Source organism: Mesitornis unicolor, unplaced genomic scaffold (assembly GCF_000695765.1).
Source record: "Mesitornis unicolor isolate BGI_N332 unplaced genomic scaffold, ASM69576v1 scaffold22034, whole genome shotgun sequence".
In the NCBI taxonomy this organism is placed as follows: domain Eukaryota; kingdom Metazoa; phylum Chordata; class Aves; order Mesitornithiformes; family Mesitornithidae; genus Mesitornis; species Mesitornis unicolor.
In genome coordinates, this window is record NW_010181074.1 from 38,701 (window position 1) to 61,162 (window position 22,462).

Sequence of the window (22,462 nt, forward strand, 5' to 3'; positions counted from 1 at the left end):
AATTTAGAACTACTGTGTGTCACTGCAGTATCAGCATGAAGGCTGAAAGAAGTTGTGTTGAAGAGAGCAGCTGTGCTAGTGATTACGAATGCACCATTCAAAGTACAACTGTAATGAAATTCTGAAGTACCAGAGAAGTACCCCCCATTCGTTGTCAGGGAGGTAAGTAATTTCTGACGCAATTGTGGAAGCTACTCATTGTAATAATTAGCATTGATTATAAACACGTTTTTGAAAAGCAAATCTAGAGGCAATATTACAAAGCTCCAAACGTTTCCCTTTTGGGGACTGCTGCACTCGTTGATATAATTTCACCTGACGTTTCACCCATCTTATTAACAAGGCGAGTGAAATGTCAGAAGGCATTAAGTCAAAATCTGCTGCATTCCCTGAGGAAGACTACACTTCTGTATAGCCAGAGAAACTTGGAAGCGGATGGAAAGATCACTTTAGGGTGAAGATAAGTGAGTGCTCAGGATCATTTACCATGATCAGGACTGTGGATCAAAACTTCAGTTTTACCAGGAGATTGGAAACTGTAATGAAAAAAGATCTAGATCGTCTAGCCTGGCTTCTTTTCCCCTGTTGTGATTAGCTTGTACATCAGTGCTGGATTTAATTTTCTGATATCTTGGGGCTTTGAGAATTTGCTCAAACTTCCTTCTCTGTTTAGCTTCACTGCTTGAAACTTAACTGCAGGTTGAAACAAGTTTCAGCTAGGAAAGTTACGTTTAACTCCAACTGCTGCTTTAAAGTCACTGACTTTCATAAATTTTCCTCTACAAATCCTGTGATGGATTTCTTATATATGTTTGTATTTAGAAACTCTGAGCTTCTAAAGAATCTCTCATCTCCCCAGGGTTTTTCAGTTCTTGGCAGCCCAATTGGTGAATCTGATGGGATAAATAGGTTTTGAGAAGAAAACCGAGACCAGCTGTACTTATGGCTTTATTACAGACAGGAGTGCGTATCTCAGAGGGTATCTCTGTTCAACAGCTTAGGAGAACTTTTGCTTTTAGTACCTTTAATTTGCTTTAAAACTGTGGTAATACTGTGTATAAACTATGTAGAGGGCAAGTGATTGAGTATGCTGTAGTGGCTGGATAAAAACTCCTTCCCAAGGGGAAAAAGGAAACGTAATTTACACTGTTCCATATCTCGTGAATGCTTTCAGTGATGGTTAAAGGGTTCAGATAAGATAGTGACCACATGTCTGCGTAAACCACGCTGTCTGGAGCAGATGATGGGAGTCTTTTGATGGGTTTAGGCTGGTCTCATTTGGCTGCTGAACTGCAATGTCTACAGTTTTCAAATTCAATCATTGCTGCTGCCACATTGATTAACTTTGATGCAATTTCCCTCCTAGTGGCATGGCAGCAGCAGTGAAGGACTGGGTAGGTGTAATCCAAGCTTCACTTCCATTTCTGTCATCCCATAAATTGTAAAACAAAGGTCTATAGCCTTTCTCTTTTGCTTTTTAGATGCTTTTTTTCTTCTTAGATGTAGGATCAGAGGGAAAACTGAAGCAAGCTGTGCTCTGGCGGTGTACAGAAAAAAACATGGCCTGATTATAACAGGGGAAGATTTTTTTCAAAAGAAAAAAGCACCAAAGCCAAAATAAATATCTGAATAAAATAGAGACTTCTGTTCAGAAATCTTGTCTAGCACTTGATTTCAGTGTTTGATTAATTGATTAACATACTGTTAGTCGTTCGAGTTTGAACATTGGTTCCTGTGACACATTGCTAGTGTATGACAATGAGCAGGAAAATCAGTCGCTGTGTGCACCTGGTACAGCAGCATCAGACATGACCTGTACCTTAACCCAATGGAGCATAAGCCTGGAATAATAACGTCCTTCATGGAAAAATATGCTCAGTTACCTGTTCAAAAGTATGAATGAGGATGGACAGTTTTCAGTTTGTCTCTTGTGAGATTTATTGGCTGAGAGCTGAATTCTTCATGTATTATGATTGCTTTTTCTTTTTTTCTTCCATTACTCAAATTGTTTGGAGAAGTTTTGAGTGCATTTAAGGAGAAGTCTGGGAATTTCTAAGGGAAAGATGAAACCTCTGTTACCTTTTTGTAAAGCTATTTCTTACTTTACTAGATAAGGAGGTGCATGGGATCTTTGTTAGTTTTCTACTGCTTACCATGATGCAGTACTGCGAGTGCATTACAGATGCAGGCTCAGTGTGGCTTATCACACTCTGCTTTATTTTAGACGTTTCTCTTAGTAATATCCTGAATAGAGAGTTAAAGGAATGGAAAGCCAGATCTTTGTTGTCCAAAACCTGCCTAATGTTGTGCTTATTCAACTTCATCTGGGAGGTATGGAGAGAGATTGGTTTTGCTGCTTCTTTCTCCACAAAAGGATTTGACTGACCCAAACTCCTCCATAGTTCTTCAGTTATGAAATTGTTACCCTGTTTGTTTTACAAGTGTATTTTTTCAAACCCATCCTGTCCCTCTTGCCTTAGGGGAACCTGGAAGCCAGGATCGTAGTTAGATGAGCTGATAGTTGAGGTTTGATCTATGTGGGATCCCATCTGTGTAGAGAGAATATTTGGTGTTTTGTTTGGCATCTGTTTCTAATTGGGAATCTTGTGCTTTTTCCAAACTCTATGAACTAAAATTTAATACTGAAAGTATTTTTACATACCAAGTGAGAAAGCTGAGGGCTTTGCTTGAGTGTACGTACCAAAGGGGCATAGATTATAAACAAATCTTTATTTCTGAGACTAATTGCTAGAGCAATTTTGTATTTTACTGTAGTGTCGGTTGAAGCCAAACAAGGTCCTGATATGCATTATCTATTGCAGTGTGCTGTAGAATTTTCCCCAGAAGAAAAAACTAGCTCTGCTGTCTTACTGTATGCCTCTAGAAATGGCATGTAAGAACAACACCTAGATTAGATCTTTTATTTTCTTGCATGGAGTGACTGGTCACTGGAAGAGGAAGAAGTGAGGCTCAGAGTAAGTAAACTCTAGGAGTAGAGTAAAACTTGATTACAGCTCATCAGAAGAGACTAGAGCAGTTGTGGACTGACTGCTGTCCTGCAGGGCACAAGAGGGTGCTGTGCTCTTAGCAGATGGCAGCCTGAACCCCTTATTTACCAGTACAGGTTACTGTAACTTACTGATACAAATAGAAGATTAAAGAAGTAAAGCTGTAATATCTTATTAGGTAGAAAGCTTTGCAGAATTTCCAGTCTGCCAAGTGTATGGAGCTTCAAAAAGATTCAAGAGAATTTTTATGCTTTGAGGGAAACAGGTGAGGTACAGAAGTAAGCAGTAGCTGAGGAATGAATGAAGCTGAACAGACACTGAAAGAGGAAATCTTATACAGAGAAAGACAGGTCAGGAAGAAACTCTCTGAAATCAAAGACAGCAAGAGGAAGGTGTCAGACCATGGCAGGTGGCCTGTGATGGCAGCATTGCAGCTGGTCTGATGTAGCTGCAGATCAGTGCTGTTACATGTTGGCAGTGAAACTCTGCTTGCCTGGATGCTGTGTGAGCAGGGCCGATGTCTGACAAACCTATGGGATACCCAGCCCAAAATATCCAGAGCTTGGTTGTAGTCTCTCATCTCCTGCCAACCCCTTCACAAACCGCAGGAAAGCTCCACAGGGTATACGTGTACAGAATAAACTGTGAGGGTAGTGCTGCTTACAGCATTTCTCATACAAGGTGTAATATGTAAAGGACAGACATCAGCAGCTGAGCAAGAGGAAGGGCTGTTTCTTACAGAAAGGACTGGTAGCTTTAGGAAGGGCTGGTGGATTTTTTTGGGGAGCTGCATCCTGTTCTAGCCCTGCCACAAACATGTTCTTGGATCTTTCACAAATTGTTCCTTATTGTCTGCAGGCTCCCATCTGTGAAATAGGCTTAATAAGGCTGAGGCGTCTTTGAAAAGAAAATGTCAGAGTCTGATTCTGTCCATTTGATAAAGGGAGGATCTGCATAGGAGGAGCCATAGGGACCCTTAGGTCCTGTGTGTTGATACCTTCAGTAAATAGGGAGCTAGATCTCTAAATATAAAGTTATCATAGAATACCAGATTGGAAGGGACCACAAGGATCATCTAGTCCAACCTCATTGTCATTACTACAAGATACCAAGTCAGTTCAGCTTTTCTTAAAAGTCTTAGAAACAGCTTTATCACTGACCTAAAGCCTCAACTGAATTAGGGGCAGAAAAACAGTAACTTACAGCAGGAGTAAGTGCTTGCAAGCTACAGCCTTAAAAGTTTAAAAAGCATCAACTCTCCATGAGAAATACCAGTTGCAGTTACTTGTTGGTCAGGATTCAATGAATCAGCGGCACAAGAGTTATTTTGCATAGTTTTGTTTCTTTTTATTCAGAGGTAGCCTGTCAAATTTCCACTTCGTCTGTAATTTAAAGGTAAATATTTTAAAATAATCATCTCATGAATTTAATTGGGCTTTGACCTGGTGATTTATAGAGGCAGCTGGGACCATTTCTGTCTGGGCGGTATTTTAAAAGTAATTCAAGACACAAAGGACACCTGGAGCTCAATGTGTGTTTATGGGAAGGATCTAGAGGCTGGTTCACAGTGGTTTAGATGAAAGACGTATGAATTAGAAACAAAGTGTGTTGCAAAATGAGGTGTTCAAAGGTATAACTGTTCTGGTGTGTTTATCTCCTAACAGCAGCTCACAGAATTGCTGAGGCTGGAAGGGACCTCTGGAAATCGTCTGGCGCAGTCCCACTGCGCAGGCAGAGTCAGAACAGGTTGAGCAATGCTGTGTCCAGCTGGGTTTTGAATATCTGGGTTTTGAATGTCTCTGCAGATGGAGACTCTGCAGCTTTTCTGGGCAACCCGTTTCAGTGTCTGACCACTGTCTCAGTAAAGAAGTCTTTTCTTGTGTTCAGATGGTTTGTAATCTGTGCCCATAGCTTCATTTTCCGTCAGTGGGTGCTATTGAGAACAGTCTGGCTCCTTCCTATCAATTCAGTATTGCTACATGCCTGCGGAAGGAGAGGTTGATAGTACTGCTTTCAGTATTTGAGTGCAAGTGCAGGTGTCTTGGGAGGACAGGCCATCTTAAAAGGAAAATTTTGTACCCTGTCTTGTATGAAGAATATTCTGAAATCAGTCATACAGTATGACTTCAAGATTACTGGCTTCTTGTTGACCTAGGAATGCACTTTCCAAAGAGGTTTGATTTTGTGCTCTAATCTTCAGGACATGCGCATCCAGATACATCTTCCCTCATAGCCCATAGGTGTGGCCCAAGCATTAAAGTCCCATTTCTGCCTGCTTATATAACGTGTATGAAGAGGGAGAGGTGGAGTTAAAAGTTAAGCTCGCAGCTGGCAGAGGACTGGCCTTTCTGGGTGTGGATTTGGGGATGTCAGCACGGCACAGATGCCGTGTTGCAAAATCACGTCTGCTGTCCGGTGGGAGATGGGCAGATTGATTGTCAAATGTTTCGGTCTGAAAATGAAAAAAATCTACACAGTTTTAACAAGCTGATGATTTGAACCACAGTTTGCATTTTTATGTGGCTCAACCAGCATTACCAGTGTCATTAGAAAGCAGCTGTTTTGGTCGTTAAAACAGGAAGGAAAAAAACCCCTCACTTTTGAGACCATATTCCTTGTTGCTGCAGTAGGCTGTATTTGGATAAGAGACAAGTCATATTTAGAGCAAACATGTTAATGTTACTTAAAGCTGATAAGGCATTCAGAAACAGGAAAAGTCAGTGATCCTTGTCTTTGGGCTCCCCCTTTGTTGTTTTTCTGCTCCCTGTTGTAGAAATGAAAGAGAAAACAGTCCTCAGCAGTGAGCTAGGATACTTCCCTGCCTCTCACTAGCATTTCTAGAGGGTATTGGTCACCTTGATGTAGGCATACGGGAAGAAATGAAATAATTGATTTCTTCAGGGTTCATTACCTGAAGGGCTTTTTAAGCACAAGCTGTTGCTGTCGGAGTCACAGATCAGGTGTGATTTCCCATTTGCTGGAATATACAGCAAATATCCAAACAGGCTCTCGCCTTTTTTTAGCTCACAAAAGCAAGGGAGTCCTTTGAAAGATCCTCATATTACCCAATCATCGCTTCCCCTCGCCCTGTACTGCATTATAATATTCTGACAGTGTAAATCCTCACATTTGCCTCCCTCCCTCCTTCCTCCAGCCGCTCGCCCTCCCCCTCCCCAGCCTGCTGCTATCGGATCTGTGATGATATGTGATCTCCTGGATACAATCACACACACACACACAAGTACCAGGCACCGCTGCTCAGCCAAGCAAAATGTCTTTCTCTTAGAAGTGGTGCTCATCACAGCTTTCAAATCCTTGACGATGTTGCCATGCTTTCCTTTCTGCCTTCTGCCTTTTGCTGTCTTTGTCTGCCTGCTTTTCTTACCCGTGGGTCATTTTTGCCCTGCTGTCTGTAGCTGTATGGACTACCACACCATAGATTGCCGGGATCAAGGACTCCCAAGTGTTCCTAATCCATTTCCATTGGATGTACGGAAACTTCTTATAGCTGATAACAACATTCAGGCGATACCAGCTGATTTCTTTATATTTTATGGAGATCTAGTCTATTTGGACTTCAGGAATAACTCCCTCACCTCTTTAGAAGAGGGCACTTTTAGCAGTTCTACCAAACTGGTGTATTTAGACTTAAGCTACAATAATCTAACACAGCTTGATGCTGGGACATTCAAATCAGCAGAAAAACTGATAAAACTGAGCCTTGGAAACAATAACCTGGTGGATGTGGATGAGGCTGCTTTTGAGAACCTGGAACAGCTCCAAGTGTTAGAATTGAATGACAATAACTTACAGAGCCTGAATGTGGCAGCCCTAGAAGCGCTTCCCTCCCTGCGGACTATACGCTTAGAGGGCAACCCTTGGGTCTGTGACTGTGACTTTGCCAATCTTTTCAGCTGGATTCAGGACAATGCGTCTAAGCTCCAGAAAGGTAAAGCTCGGGGGTGTACAGTGCAGTCCGGACGTTTCTCTGTGTGTCTTGGAGGGAAGGAGGGGTCTTGGTCAATTTGTCTGTGTGCTGCCTGCACTGACCCCAGCTGCGCTTTGGGCAAGCTGTAATTGCATGCTTTTGACAAGTTAGTCCATTAAAATGATGTTGGTGTCTTTTTAGCAGCAGGTCCTCTTCCCAGTTCAGAAATAAAATTTAGAAATTAAGCCCAAATAATTTTGATTTGTAGCCTAAACTTACACAGGCAGTGAAAGAGCCTTTTCAAATTAATTCAGCCCAGAGTTGGTTCTCTTCCAGGCTTCGTTTTCTCTCTGGTAAATGTATTTTCTACAATAAGCCCTTTGAGCAGCTAAATATTCTGTGCCAGCTCCTTAGAGACACTGATTTTTCTCTCATTTCCCTGATCAGCTATAAAGCTGCCTCAGAAGAGTTAAATCCCCATTTTAGACAACTGTGCATTTCCTTTCCTGGGAGTGTTTTATTGTGATGCTTTGTTTGAAACTCTCTTCAGTAGCTTGATTTTGGTTCTTCATTAAAATAGTACTGCTTCCAATATTGGGAATAAATTGAAATGGCCCTGGAACACCCCCAAAATGCAGGATATAATTCTGATCTTTGGAGCAGTAATTTTCAGAAAAGCGAGGAGAGGGGACTGCCGTGTATCCAGACTCTTGCGCCGCATTTCCCACCTGCCCCCAAAGCCTCCCTTAATCCTGCTTTAGCAGGAGATCATCTCGCAGTTGGTGCCTCCCAGCAAGCAACAGGGCATCAACTCACGCCACAGAGCCGTCCAGCTGCTCCCAGAAGCCAAACTGTATATTGGAGCGTAAAAACTTTGTGAGGGCTGCAGGGGGTATGCGAGTGTTACTCGACGTGGAGTCACCGGTGTCTGGGCTGTGTCTGAGCAAGAGATGGTGAGAGCTAAAAAGCTGGGGGAGAAGAGCCCAGGAGTAACAGATTCAGGTCAAGTAACTGTTTCTTTGAATCCGGACCAAAAAGGAGAAAAACACTGAATCTACAAGTTTGGAGGTCTCTTCTCCTCCTCCCTTAATCTTCAGAGTCTGTAGTCAGTCATTCGAGTTCTTCCTATGCTCATGACCTTGGGTAGCGCTTTTTAATATACTTATCTAGGTTGCCCTAAATACTCTTAGCTGTAAAGCAGCTGTTTTAAGGAAAAAGTAATTTGAGTAAAAACCGCTGAGTTTTTTTCTGCTGTCTGCCTCAGTGAAACTTGATTCTGTCTAAACCAAACCTGGACCTGTTCTCCCACCATCCCTGATACTTTAGCTGAAGTTTGCTCTATTTGAACCAAGTATTTGTCCATCTCTCTTGCTAAACTTTCCTTGTGCTTTCCATCTCTTTTAATAAACTTCTAGCTCTTTTCCTTTTATTCAGTCTGTTCAGTCTGTCCCAGGCCTTTTCTCTTCCACCCTGTCAGTGTTTTAAAGTTTATCCAAACTTATGTTTGGAAATCTCAAGTGACTGAGCTCTCCCATAGTATTGCCAGTGTTCCCCAATGTCTTGCAAGCTTTGAGGTGCTTCATCACAGCATTTTCTCTCATTCACAGTTGTGTTTCAGTTTATAAAAAATTATAGCTCATCTGGATCTTCCAAACTTTCTGGGAAGACAAGGAGGGAAGGAGCAAATATTCAAGTGGTTGGTTTTATCAGAGTTGTCTCCACAACATGGCCTAAGCAAATGATTTGCATTGCTCCCAGGAGCCAGTCTTTTGCTACCTTTGCAGCCAGTTGTATCAGTGAAATCTAGTGCGTGTATGCAGAAAAGTGTGTGAAGTCAGCTTTTTCACTGCTCGGTGTGAGCTGCTGCCACAACAATTCTGGTTGTTGTCTTTAATAAACTAGCAAAATATTATTCACAAAAGTGGGGGCAAAATTAAACCCCAAAAGGAGATATCATCTCAATGACCCTTTAAAACCATGTGGCCACAATTGAGAGCCTGTCAAAACAACTTTTGCGAAGTCAGTGTAAAACTAATTCTTAGAATTTTGACATGATTGGATTCTATATCCAGTTTTCCAGTTTTAATGATGTTGCAACATTACACCCATTAGGAACTAATCACAGTAGCATTACTTGTCTGGTTATACCTGTCCAAAACAGTGTTCCCCTGGCCTTTCCTGGGAGAGGTGAGAAGCAACTCACTGCAAGATTCAGCATTCGGACTCCCTGGCTTCCTCCTGGTACTGCTGTAAGGCTGGAGACAGAAGTATTAAGATAAGATGTGTAACCTGGGTGTGCTGAAAAGGGAAACAACGTGGAAGGGTGGATGACAGTAACTTGCACTCCTTCCTTTCAGGAAAAGTGCAAAGCACTGCAAGGAAATTAAAGCCTCTGTGCACTGCTATGTGTTTCATGCTGGCTGGGGGTGCTTCGTAGTGATTAGACAAGATGGGATATGACAAAGCAGAAGAGCAGCATGCTCCTGCCAGCCTGTGGATGGACTGGGATCCAGGCCTCCGTGCAGTCCCTCAGGATTCAGAATTGGTCACAAGAAATGGGAGATAAATGGCTGGGAGAAATACACTGATAGGTAGATTTAGGTTCTGGGCATTTATTTTGATTCCTTACTGTGGATGGCACTTGAAATAGCTTACTGTGCCCTGTCTGTGTCTGAGAGAAAACATTCAGACTGTTAACTGTTTGCTAAGCCCAGCCACTGCTCCACCTTTTCATTTTAGCACTGCTGAAAAATGGCATGTTAATCAAAGCCACCCTTGTTATTTGCAGAAGGAAAACCCAGATGATTGAAGAAATAAGTGTTTTCTGAATGTGAACCGAAATCTCAATAATTGATCCTGAGGCTTTCTACCTCTGTAATTAAGGCCTCTGGTCTGGACAAAAGCTGTACTTCAACTCATTAGTTTTGCAAAAGCCAGGTCCATTTTCTTTCTGGCATGCTACCAGAAATAGCTTGTGAAGTTATAACTTCTGCTGACCTGTCTGACTGTAGAGCCTCTGCCAGCTGAGCTGCCTGTGCTCAGCGAACTTGTCCCTTCACACACACACACAGCTGGGATTTGAATCATTTTACTGATCCCAGCATTTATTCATCTAACCTAAATTGTGAAATAAAGGCTTAATTTGTAAGTGAATACTCTCACACGCCTGATTTGTACACAGATGTATTAAAGAAACTGCACTAAAAGTTTCGTGATTAAATGCCACACTCTAAAGCAGCAAACATATTTTTATACTTGTAAAAAGATATTAAAACCAGCATTTCATCATACTCCAAAACCAAGCCACATTTTTTTCCTCTGATTTGGTTATTAATTTGTTAAAAACAGATTAGTGTGTATAGTGTGAAGTAGGTGAAGGAACCATAAAGATCAGTGGAATGGTAGTAAGTGGAGAATATACAACAGTTGTCCTTTTTCCTAGAGAAGGCAGAGCTCACTATGGGTCAAAATGGTTAAGTTATGAAACTTGTAAAGATTTCTGTAGAAGAACGCTTGGTTTTATATGTATTTGTTAAGCCTGAACAGCAGCATGGTGGCTAATTATTCATGTTAAAAGCTTCCCATTAGGAGGAGCCTTGAGATTAAGAATACTGGATTATTATTAGTTTAAGTAGAAGAGTTGTAGCAAGATCTCTGTCCCTTCAAATTTAGGTGTAAAAGCTTTCATGGAAGGTTTTATTCCATGGGGAGGGGATGCAAACTCTCAGAACAAGAAATGTCTTGAAAGAACAAAGGTCTAAGTTGGTCTTAAATGTATTATCCAAAGAATTCAAGGAAATCATATATCTGAGGTGTATGCTATTGTATTGGTGTATTCTATCTTCTGCTTGCCTACATTTGATCCATCTTCTTGAATTTTACAAAAAAGTGATGACAAGGCTGAGGTTCTCTAAAGTGAGAATCAAAGAAAGCAGTGGAGGAAGAAGAGAGTTTGTTTGAACTCTGGCAGAAGAAATTAAGAAAAAAAATTAATAAAAGCAAGAGAAGTACTGAATAAAGGGAAGGATGGTTATAGGTTAAGTAATTTCAGGACATAATGTTTCAAAATTTTGAATTCAGTGAAGTCTAAGGAGATTTGTCAATAATTTTTTTGAGATCAAGAGTCAACTTTGATTTATTTCATTTTCTGCTTTAATGGAAGCTGGAAATCCTACAGCAATACACTCAGTAGTTTCTAATATTTGGAAGGACTTTCTTCTGCTTTCAGAGCTTGTTGTGTATCACGCTTTATCTTGGCTAAAAATGCACTTTTCCTTTCTTGCCTCATCTCTTCACCTACTTTTTCTTGTAATACTGTTGGAAACTCAGGACTTACCCAGCAAAAGATTGTCACTGATGCAGATGACCTACAGAGCTACGGTTTATGAATGCTTCCATTTCAGTGTTTAAATACAAATAGCTTTGGAATAGATTTTGGGGGAAAGGTGCTGTTTAAAAGTAGTACATAGCACGGCAAAAGACATTTTTTTGAACCCCTCTGGGGATCTCATCTCGATGAAGGGGTTGGATTCAGAGAAAACGCATGTAACAAGTACAAGTAGTCTGCAGCGGTCGCATTCAAGTGTTTTGCAGAGATCTCTGTTGCTGATTTTTACTTTCTGTGAAGATGCTTTGGGCAGCTGTGCCTATGACCTTGTTTGCTAATGACTAATGCATTTTTAACATTACTTTTAATTAGAGTTTTAAGTATTCCTTGGAGTGTGACTGTAGTGTCTCCTTTCTGTCATCTTGCCCTTATTTTGCTTTTTACTTTGGTTTTTTTCCCAGTATCTTTGGAAAAAAAGTTCTTGGCAGGAATGTAAAGTTTCTGAGATTGCAAGAAATAGTTGATGTCTGTGCTTTTCGTGCTAGATGCAATGGTGTTTCCTCGACTTTTTATGTTTAATACAATACTCTATTGTAAGGCTGGAGACAGAAGTATGCTTGCAGCAAGCACGTCAGATGAGTAGGGCAGTAGTATTACGTCTGGAAATACAGCAAAAGAAAAAGATGGGGATACGTTTTCAGGGCCCAAGAAAAGAGCTTGGTTCTCCTGGCTGTGAGGTTTTCCTTTTTAATTCTGCAGAAGCTCAAGCACTTGCACTGCACAGCCTATACACATGGGAAACTGCAAGAAGGAAAAAGGAGTTGGCTGGTGGTTTTCCCACTATCCATTGCAAGAATGAAAAAAATTTCTATCCCCTATTACGACAGTATTAGAAAGACTCTTAACAATTTGATGAGAAGGTTTAGTCTTAGCGTTTTTATGGGTAGCCTGTGTATGCTGATATTTCCAGAAAGACTTGAAAAATTCATTCAGAATTGGGCAGTGACAGAATTACAAATAGATTTGTGCTGCCTGTGTGGTAAATAAAGGAAATAGATGCTGTGCAACTTTAATTTTAAACATTCAGAAGTGAGGATGGGTGCTCAGTGTTAGACCTCCCTGTTAGGATTGGGATCAGCTGCTACAGCCTCAGCACCCCATCCTCCTGGATGCCAACATTTCCCTTTACACCACTAAAAGCAGAACTGGTAAAAGAAGCCTGAAGAAGACAGAACTGAGTCCACTTGCAGAACTGGATCCTAAACTAAGGTAATCGCTGAGCTTTGCTGGAAGAAAGTTCATTAGTGGCAGCAAATCCCATGTTGCAACACAGAGACTGTAGCTAGGACCATGTTTTTGTCTTCATTTGGTCAAATGTTGCTCCACTTTGGAAAGTTGTGTGCACAAGACTACAAATTTTTAAGTTACTCAAAGGGGTTTATATTTGCAGTACTGATACAGGTGCTGTTTAGCTACTTTTAGGACTTCTGTATCAAGTAATTCCTCTATAGGGATGGTAAATTCTGGTAAAATGGCATATTTCCAGGTAAAGGCTGTCTATGCAGAAGAACAGGAGAGAAGGATGGCAGTGCAAGGAGGCAGGAAAAAAGCAAGAGCAGGTGACAGTGAGACTGTAGCAGCCTCCTTGAACAGGCAGTTCAGGCTGAATTCAGTACTAAAAGAAAGCAGTTACAAGATTCAGAAGTGAATCCATGTAGTGAGAAGAAAGGAATGATTTTCGTAAGCCTCTTTAGAAAGACTGTGCCATGAGGTGACCATCTCTTGCTTCTTGGATTCTTTCTATAACCCCATTTTAATCTAAGATCTATTACTAAACTTATTCTGTAAATAGAATATCTTCTTACTTTGTTGGTCCAGGCTGTTATAGTAGCCCTGGGGTCACTGAAAATGTTAAATATTATCTTCAAAAGAAAGCAATATAATGTCATGGCAGTACAGCTTTCATTTGACCTTCTAACCTAACTAAAAGCCAGTGAAACAACCGAGCATTTTGTAAATCCTCTTGACTTATCATTCTTTATCAGCACCTATTTATTCATCTGCTCTGTGGAGAAGGCTGCCTTAACTTCATGTACTAATATAGAACAGAGCAGGCTTCAGCTAAAAAGGACAGACTGTTCTGTCCATTGCAGCCATTCGGTTCCTCCCCGAGTATCCTGCACATGCTAGCACATCCCTAGTACAGAACATAATATCTGCTTTTTTGGAAAGGAATTAAAAGCCTTAAGACATTTCACACATTCAGCAGCTTTTAGTCTGTTCAAGCAGAAACTCCGGACAGGAATTAGATTCCCTAACAAGTGCATCAAATCTGCTTCTATATATATATACACACACACACACATAGATATATAATATGATATCCTAGTCATTTTCAGTGAAATGATCTGACTGCCACTGGCTTTTCACATTTTCTTCCATCTTAAGTTTTTTTTGGAGTACTTCCATCTTTCATGGATTTGAAGATGCGAGGACTGCATTTGCAGGTGCGAACATGTTATGTTAAACTTTACATGTAGGCATTGACATAAACTGTTAAGTACCCTCTGATGTTGATCTTTGAGAGTCTAGGATGCTTGGCTGTAAAAAGTTTTATTTAGAGACCTAAATCTAGGCTTCAGGGTTTTTTTAAGCCTTACTGTTCTGATAGCTTGAGGCCATTTCCAATGAAATTTCATCTCTTCAGAGGCAATGCCTCTCTCACTGCTTATTAATACATCTAATACGTTAGTGATGGTGTTTAAGTAGACTGAAGACAACTGCAGCTGGAGGCAAAATACCATGCAAGAAATAAAATGACATATTTAAACACTTTAAGTCTGTCAACTACATTCAGCAACATAAGAGCTAAATTCCCCCCAAAAGGGCAAATACCCTTTACTTTAAAAAAAAAAGAGGGGCATACTATAGTGCTCTTACATCCAGAAAAATATTTTAAGTCATAAACATTTAAGTGAGCTTCATGCACACATATTCATTACTATCTATAAAATAAATATATTTCCTATACATACCAGTGTATGTTTGAGTAGGCATCTTCATTATCTCATACTGTTGTACATTGCTGAATGTTAGGAAACTATTTCTCTTTGTACCTTTTTACTTGTGAACTCTACAGAGACCAAACAAGATTGAGGACTCTCTTTTTCTTTCTTTTTTCATTTTTTTTTTAACTCAGCACCTAAAATTATAGCTGGCAAATCTTGCTCTGAGTGTTAAGAGACCATAATATCAATGTAATAATGAATGGTGGAAGTTCTCCAGTAAAAGATACAGTTAGCATAGGTATTAGAAATAAACAAAGACAGAAATACACAGGGAGTCCTGTAAAATAGTCGAGTAGACCTGCAGTAATTGATGCCTCTTGCTGCTTGTCTTTAGGTGGAGGAATATAAAATGAGATTCACATTGTAAGATCTCATCAGCCAACATTTCTAGGGAAACCCATGTCAGATCCCAGAGCAGGTGATTTCAGTGCACTCGATGGGCCAGCCCAGAGACTGTCCAAAAATTCCTGATCAAACAGTACCTAGGAGAAACATGGTTGAATTAGGACTACAAACACCAGCAGAATGCTGATGAAATTTGGTATCTGTGTTTTTTGTGGGTTTTTTGAGATAGGAAGATTAGTACAGTTTTAACTTGAAGCATTACAGCTTTGTAAGTTTGTTTTCACTAATTTACAAGGAAATAATTAATTATTTGTATAAAGGCTGGTTTCAGCCTGTATCCATTTTCTAAAAGCCTCATTTTTACAGGGGAAGTATTTAAGCCTCTGACTCTGCAGGACAAGTCACCCTGTGCGTGGTCCTTTACAGAAACAAATACAAAGGGTTTATTAGGATCTGGCTGCAGCCTAATGGCCTGCAATTTATTGACAAGGTTTCAGTGCTAGACTTCTGTGGAGCTATAATCCTCTAATGGTAAGGCATCTCAAAGTCACAGTGTTCTAAACCTATTAGGGAATTTCACTGAAATAAGGGGCCCTCCTGCATCACTTCTTTATAAACACACATATCCCTTTTTTCTTTTTAAAAACATGCCTCTCCTTTTAACATTATCCTTGTAGACTACCAGCATTTTCACACTGCCTGTGTTGCTTAGACTGTCTGTTCCTCAGGGTACAGACCCATATTTTAATCTCATTTTATTTTTCAGCATTAAGAGACAAGCCTATATAGAATCTAGCACCTGTCCCTTGACTGGGACTTCAAAGCATTCTCTTTTTAAAAGCAAACACTACATTGCAGCTTGCCAGCGGAGTGCATCCTGCTTCCTCAGATGGCATAGCAGGAAGATACAAAGTGTGTGACACTGTCCTTGGGACAGCTGGAGTTATTACAGCTAATGTGATGGTGCTGACCAAAATAACATAAGCTATATATTTATAACACACTCACATTTGTTATTTCATTTACAGGTTTGCTTGGTATGAAGAAGCAACTCTTTGAACATGTTGTGAAAGCAATTAGATAAATATAACTATCATCAAAGAGCTTCTTGCTGCAGCCAGGCATTAGATATCAAACTTCTTTGAGGTACCCTTTATAAGTAAAAAACAAAATTTAAAAAGACCCAAAGCAAACCATTCGAGTGGGTGAAGTGTGTGAAAGTAGAGCACTAAATGGCATTCTCCTGTCCTGTCTGGTGTGTGGGAAGAGGTAATTTGATTGAGAGGAAAAAACCCACACCTTATAATTAATATTGATCATTTCATAGATGCCATTCTTTTGCTCATTGCTCCTGCAGAGGGATGGCTTCCTGCCTGAGCAAAGAGCAAAACTGGATCTATTGAATGTGTGTGAATGTAGTGGGTCAGGTGGAGTACAGAACATCAGCTCTCCATACCCACTGGATTCTCATGTCATAAAGACAACCTACTTTTAAATAGTGTAAAGAAAGTAACACATTGCTATGGAAGGAAGCAGAAGAAATGGTACTGTTCACATGTTACCTTAAGCAGTTGTGCATGGGACTTTCAGGTGATGATGTGTTCAGGTAAGCAGTTAGAAGCTCTGGTGCAACAACCACTGAGGAGAAATTCCTTGTGCCACCAGAGCTGCTAGTCTCATTGCTGTTACAAATGAACATTCTGTTCCAAATTCTCTTTGGAGTAGGAAAAAAAAAAGCTTCTGTAAACTGTATTGGGTTTTAAAATAGTGTCACGACACAGCAAAGAAAAACATTCAGTGAACAGGACGAACTGATAAATGTTCCTCTCTCTCACTGGCATTTATTTCCATCAAGCTCTGCAGTCCTTCTAGGTTGCTCCCAGCACAACTTTAGCCGACTCTTGTGTGTGGATATTAGAGGTTGGTTCATTCCTGTCTTGCTGAAAAGACAAGGTCTTTGTGCACCTTTCCATACAGAGGGGTGGCTGAAGCTATAGGTGGGAGCTAGCAAGGCCTCTGCACTGGTCCCTGGTTTATGATGCTGTATTTTGCCCGTTGGCATCTATTACTCTCAATTACTAAGAATTCTGGAAAAACTTGAGGCTAAACTAACACAATGTAGCGTCATAGTGTAAAGCAAGGAGTAAATTCCCATCTAATCTATTTGATTTGAGATCATGACCTAGATTCCAGTACCCATGGCTACATGGAGACGAGCTTTTTTGTTTCTCATTATTGTATAATCAGACTCAAAATCATTACAGTACACTGATTCTCATAGCAAGAAATACCCTCTAAGTGACTTAGTGTGTTGCAGATTCTTTTCTGTTTGTATGCTGTGTGTTGTGGTGTTAGGTGCAAGCATCTGGGAAATGGGAATAGCACTCAGGCTACAGGCTCAGTTCTGATCCATGGCAAAGCTACTATTGGTAATGGTAGGAAGTGGGCTCTTATTCTTCCATCTCTATGATCTTGGGCAAATGCTACCATGCAAAGTTCTTTCTAGAAGCAAGGGCTGCAGTATATAGAACTGCTTAGAACAATAGTTTTCTTCTGGAGTCTTTTTGGCTCTGTCTCTTTAATATATTCTTTTTTCTATGTCCTTCCTTATGGAAGCTGAGATCTGATACTCCAGCTCAAGACCATTCCAGCACAGAGGTAATTTTAAAAGCTGGTGGGTGAGATCACCAGAGAATTTCTCTTGCAGTTGGTCAGAAATAGAAGAAGTGGAGTTGTTTATGGTCACCTGTGCACTCTTTCTTTAGACAGGCTGTGAGCATTGCTCAGCTGGTATGAAAACAGCAATTCTCATGAGGTCTCAACAGCTGTTATGGTGGGTTATTTTAGAGAAATACAGCTGTGTAGGAACTTGAGTTTTCGTGAGCTTGTTACAAGTGAATTTGTTTAGGTGCCATATTCACTTGGGCCAGTCTTTTCTGCCTAAATACTGTGATGATCTTTTCATATTAGCAAGGAACTTCCTCTTCAAATGAATTTGCAGTATGTTACATTCATTTTCTTGCTGCTCCTACACAGCAGCAGTAACTACTTTGATTACTGTTAACATCATGTTGATTTATTAAACTGTTTGACTTTAAAATCTGACTAGAAAAATACAGGTTTTGGAATCCCAGCCTATGACTTCTCATTCCTCCCTTAATTCTCATGGTTTTCTGTAGGGGAGGATATCCATTTGTGTCCCCTTTTCCTTGTTGCTCCCATTAACCCTTGGAATTGCTATTCCCAAGTCCTGATGGAGAGAAGATACGGACTCTGAACAACTCACTACTTTCAGTAGAAAGCTTTGTACAGAGAGCTCTCTCACGAGCTATACAGTGCAGTAGTACTTCCTATAGCCAACCGTGCAGTCACAGGCACACTCAAGTACTCCAGTATTTCAGCTTGTATACGAGACTTGATTTTATGAATACTGCTGGTTCCACATTTCCAAATGTCTTGAAGGATGCTTGAAACCATGTGGCTCCTTTACGTTCTGGGCCAGTGATATAGACAGGAGGCTTCAAAGATCTGCAAGGCAAGTTGCCTCACCATCTGGTATACATTCAGCACACTCCAGACTCGGAGAAAAAATGTAGCGTGCATTCAGGTGGCAGCTTGCCTAGAGGAAACCGTTCAGCCTTGGGCATGCTGACTGTTGTCCTGTTCTGCTGGCAGCTTTCATTATGTTGTCAGTGAGAGGAGCATGAGAAAGAGGGAAGACGACAGAATTTTAGGCAAATATGACAGACACATGATGGCTTTTAGGGATCAAAATTTAGTACTATCATCATTACAAGGTCAAGTCAGGGTGATAATTGGATCCGTAGTAAACTCTCTCTCAAATCAATGTAACAGCTGGGCTGGATCCAGCTTAACCAGTCAGGTTTGCACCAGTAACTCTAGGAGTCTGGGTCAGATAGTAAAACACTGTACATTGTAGCTATTCAGCCACAAATGGGATTCATAAAAGCAGAGGAAATCTTACTGTCACGCACTCCTCATTTAAAATGGCATAACGCTTATATGGTAGAGCTGTATGATGGAAATATCCCATAGACTGTGTGCACACAGCAATGTAGTCAAAAACTGTGAGTAAATTCCGTGATCATTAGCAGACAAAAAGCATATAAAGTAAACAAGCAGCAGTTCTCATGTCATTAATGCATAGTTCTTGTATTTCCTCTTTACGTTCATATCCTTAATAGCAAGATAAAAGCTATCTTGCCAACAGCCATACAGATGCAATTCACTTCATTTTTTCTTCCATTCTAGCCCTGTTAACATACTCTCCTGACTTTCCCTCGTTATGAATGCAGAGGGAGTTGGGCGTATGCAGTGAACTGTATGCTTTTACTGTCCAGTATCAAACCATATTCTCACTGGTTTTTAAATTTGGATATTTTTTTGCTTTCGCTCTGCAGAATGCAGCTTTAGGCATTCTTCAGTAATGCATAGAGGAATTATAACTGCTGGTCTGCATGTCCTTATGGCAGTCAGGGAGAAAAGGTGAATGCAGCTTGTAGGCAAACAAGTTTCCATTAAATCTAAGCTGTTTTTTTGACCAGAAGAAAAAGACAGCTGTAGCTTTGGAACTACACGGGGACAAAGTAGTGTGGAAGGAACTTCAGTATCCCTGTTACCCTTGTTTGGAGTCAGAATTTGTGTTCAGATGGAGCAGCTGGGAAGTGCTTCCAGCTCTCCAAATTTAGATGCATCCAGGGTTCAACATTCTCTCTTTTTAACATCCTCAAAATTATGCTTCTAGGTCATACCTGAACTCCTGGAAGACTGGGGGTGAAATAATTTAATTTCCAGGAGCCACTCAAGGGGGTTAAGTCATGGCTTTTGGATAGCGACAGATTTTGTTCCATTTTTTGCCTAATTTTTTTTTTTTTTACAAATTCATAATGCTTTTCTTCAGCCACTCAATCTCTGACTGGAGCAAGAGAAGGGTTCATCAATATCCTGCTGATTTGTTTCCCTTTCCTCTTCTTTGCAGGTCTCCATGAAATCCAGTGCTCCCTGCCTGTAGAAAATAGAAGAATCTTTCTGAACGAATTATCTGAGGTCAGCTTTAGTGAATGCAAATTTAGTTTGTCATTGACGGACCTTTTTATCATCATCTTCTCTGGAGTCGCAGTCTCCATTGCTGCTATTCTATCAAGCTTCTTCTTAGCAACTCTAGTACACTGCTTCCAAAGATGTGCTCCCAGTAAAGATGACGATGATGATGAAGACGACAGTGAGGACTGAACGTAGTCTATACATTTAAGTTTCTTTGGTTCATAAGTTACTAGATCATCAGCCAAAGTCTAGGAAGAAAACAAGTAGATTTAAAGCTTTAAACATGACTTAAATGAAATCACAGTGTGTAAAGATCCCTTCTAAGTTCATTGTGGTCTCAGGTAGGAATTGCAGTTTGCATCTGAGACTGTTAGCTTTGCTTATATATGCAATGAGACCGGGTTAATTTCTATGATCCTTAATCAAACACCGCATTTAAATTTTAAGATTGGAAGAAAAAGGGCAAAAGGCAAAAAAAGGTTCCAGTGTTTTAAAAGTCTAATTCATAGCTTCCAGATTGTCCTTCTGATGAGATGCAGGTTCCTGTAAGTGCTTTTTCTAAATGTGCTTTGAAAACAACAGGCTACATGGAGGCATTTCAGCTGAAAAGTACAGCAGCCATTTACAATAGTATCCTTCCTAGGTCTAAACAGTGGGCAATGCTGTTAAGCTCACACGAGTTTAAAAGTAACCAGATACAATTAAAATTATTCCTAGAATTGTAGAAAGCATTATGGGAAGGTTGGCATTTTCTCTCTACAAATGTTCTCTGTAGACATTCATCCTCCATTTAATGACAGCAGTTGCAGGCATCATTCAGCCAAAAAAACTTTTTCTATAAGCAGATATGATTCTAGGTCTGAGTCATCCACTGCAGCTGCCTGGCACCTCTTTGGTCATGGCACAAATACTAAATATAACGTTCTTTTGCATTTTTAGATGCAATGAAGTAAAGGATTTCCCTTCCCTGTAATGCTAGGCACAAGTAACTGTTGCGGTATCCAGTCCATGTAGTTATTTTAAAACACGAAGGGCTATATTCTGCTCCTGATTATACTAGAGTAACACAACTGAAGTGAACACCACAATCCAAATTGGCAACTGTATAAACAAGAGTGGAATCTGGTCCAAGAAGTTTCTGACTGTATTACAGATTTGTCACAACTTGAGCTCTTCTATAATAACGGTAGATATTTTTGTTAAAATTAAAAAAGACATTTATTACAAGAGATTTTTGGAATAGTGCTGGACAGCTTTTTAGGATAAGTATATTTTTAAAACATTTATAATGGAAATATTTTTTTAAAGCTCTGTGTATTTAAAGTATTATCTACAGTAGCTGTGAGGGCTTAAAGTAATGAATGACGGTAATAAACAATCTAAAGACTGTATGCTATTATAAAATAATTAGATCTGATAAAAAGTAGCATCTATTTAACCTACTGTAAATGCTATTATTTCTTAAAAAAAACCACTTTTTGGTTAAAATTGCCTTGCTCTGTTAATGTGAATGGTCTTTTATGGACAGTGAGTTCCAAATCTCTGTTTATTGTGCTAATTGTTCAGGCAGACAGGAGTGAGTTGTGCTGTGTGTTATGCGGCACCACCCTCCAGCAGGTCGGGTACAAGAGAGACTCAACACTCCAGGCTGTTGTCCCCGTCTAACAGGGTTCAGTTCAAAGACCTTCAGCAAATCACTCCCTGTCTCTGCCTCAGTTTCACTACCTAGAAAATGAAGACCATAATAACTATTCATCTTTTTCAAGTGCTTTGAGATGTCCAATCGGGGGCCACTATATTTGAGCTATGTATATGATTGTGTATGTTAGGCTGAAGCAGATGTTACGCAGTCAGTCTGACCTGGTCTCCTATCAGTGTGACTTCACCGACATCAGCGGAGTTACTCCATCAGCTCACAGAGTTTGCAGTGGAGTTTGCACCATGCTGAGGTCAAAACCAGGACAAGAGTGTTTATTTCTGTTAGCTCTACAGCTTATTCAATGCGACTTAATGCTACCATTGTTAAGGTTATTATTTCTGAAAACACATTGAAACAGAATTAAGTAGGACAGTGAGAGGATATTCTGTATCAATACTGTCTGATTCTATTCTGATTCTTTCAAGAAAAATGAAATGACATGATTTTCACTGTGTAGTGCCATGATTATAAATAACACAAATATATTTATAATTTCAACATGGGCTTTCATGTTTATTTGTATGTGGGTATCAAAAAAGAAGAAAAACATGCCTGATTCTCTCATCATTTATACGTGGGGTTTCGCAGTATGGCTGGGAATATACAACTTGTTGCCAGGTGCAGTTCATGAAGTACACTCCCTTTGCAACAAATACGGATACATTATCAACAGTTTTATATTTAGAGCTGTGCAAATTGTTCAGTCATGGAACAAGAAACTGGGTCACACTTTTTTTTGTCTGCAAGCTTTATTATGGACTCAGAACTTGCAGCCAGTTAACAGAATGACTTTTCCTACCGAACTTTTCAGGGACACATCAGTAAATGTTTCGGTAAATGTCTACCCTTCCTTTGGTAACAAATTTATGGTTTTGTTTCGTTGTCCTGTAAGGCTGAGTAATTTTGCAGAGGTCGCATCTCAAACTCGACTGTTTTGACTGGGTTCTGCTCTTACTTGCAGGTTCATCCTACCATGGTGCCTCAAAAGGAAGAAGTAGATTTGTTTGTAGTTTGTAACATTTT

The 22,462-nt window shown here is 40.1% G+C and overlaps 1 protein-coding gene across 1 annotated transcript; it reads left to right on the plus strand.

The window, feature by feature from the left end:
• Positions 1-6,219: 6,219 nt before the first annotated feature.
• LRRC38 (leucine rich repeat containing 38) lies at positions 6,220-19,929 on the plus strand. The gene is made up of 2 exons (XM_010183311.1): positions 6,220-6,957; positions 19,676-19,929. The coding sequence occupies exons 1-2, from the start codon at positions 6,330-6,332 to the stop codon at positions 19,927-19,929; spliced, it is 882 nt and encodes a 293-aa protein (XP_010181613.1). The 5' UTR covers positions 6,220-6,329.
• Positions 19,930-22,462: the final 2,533 nt, after the last annotated feature.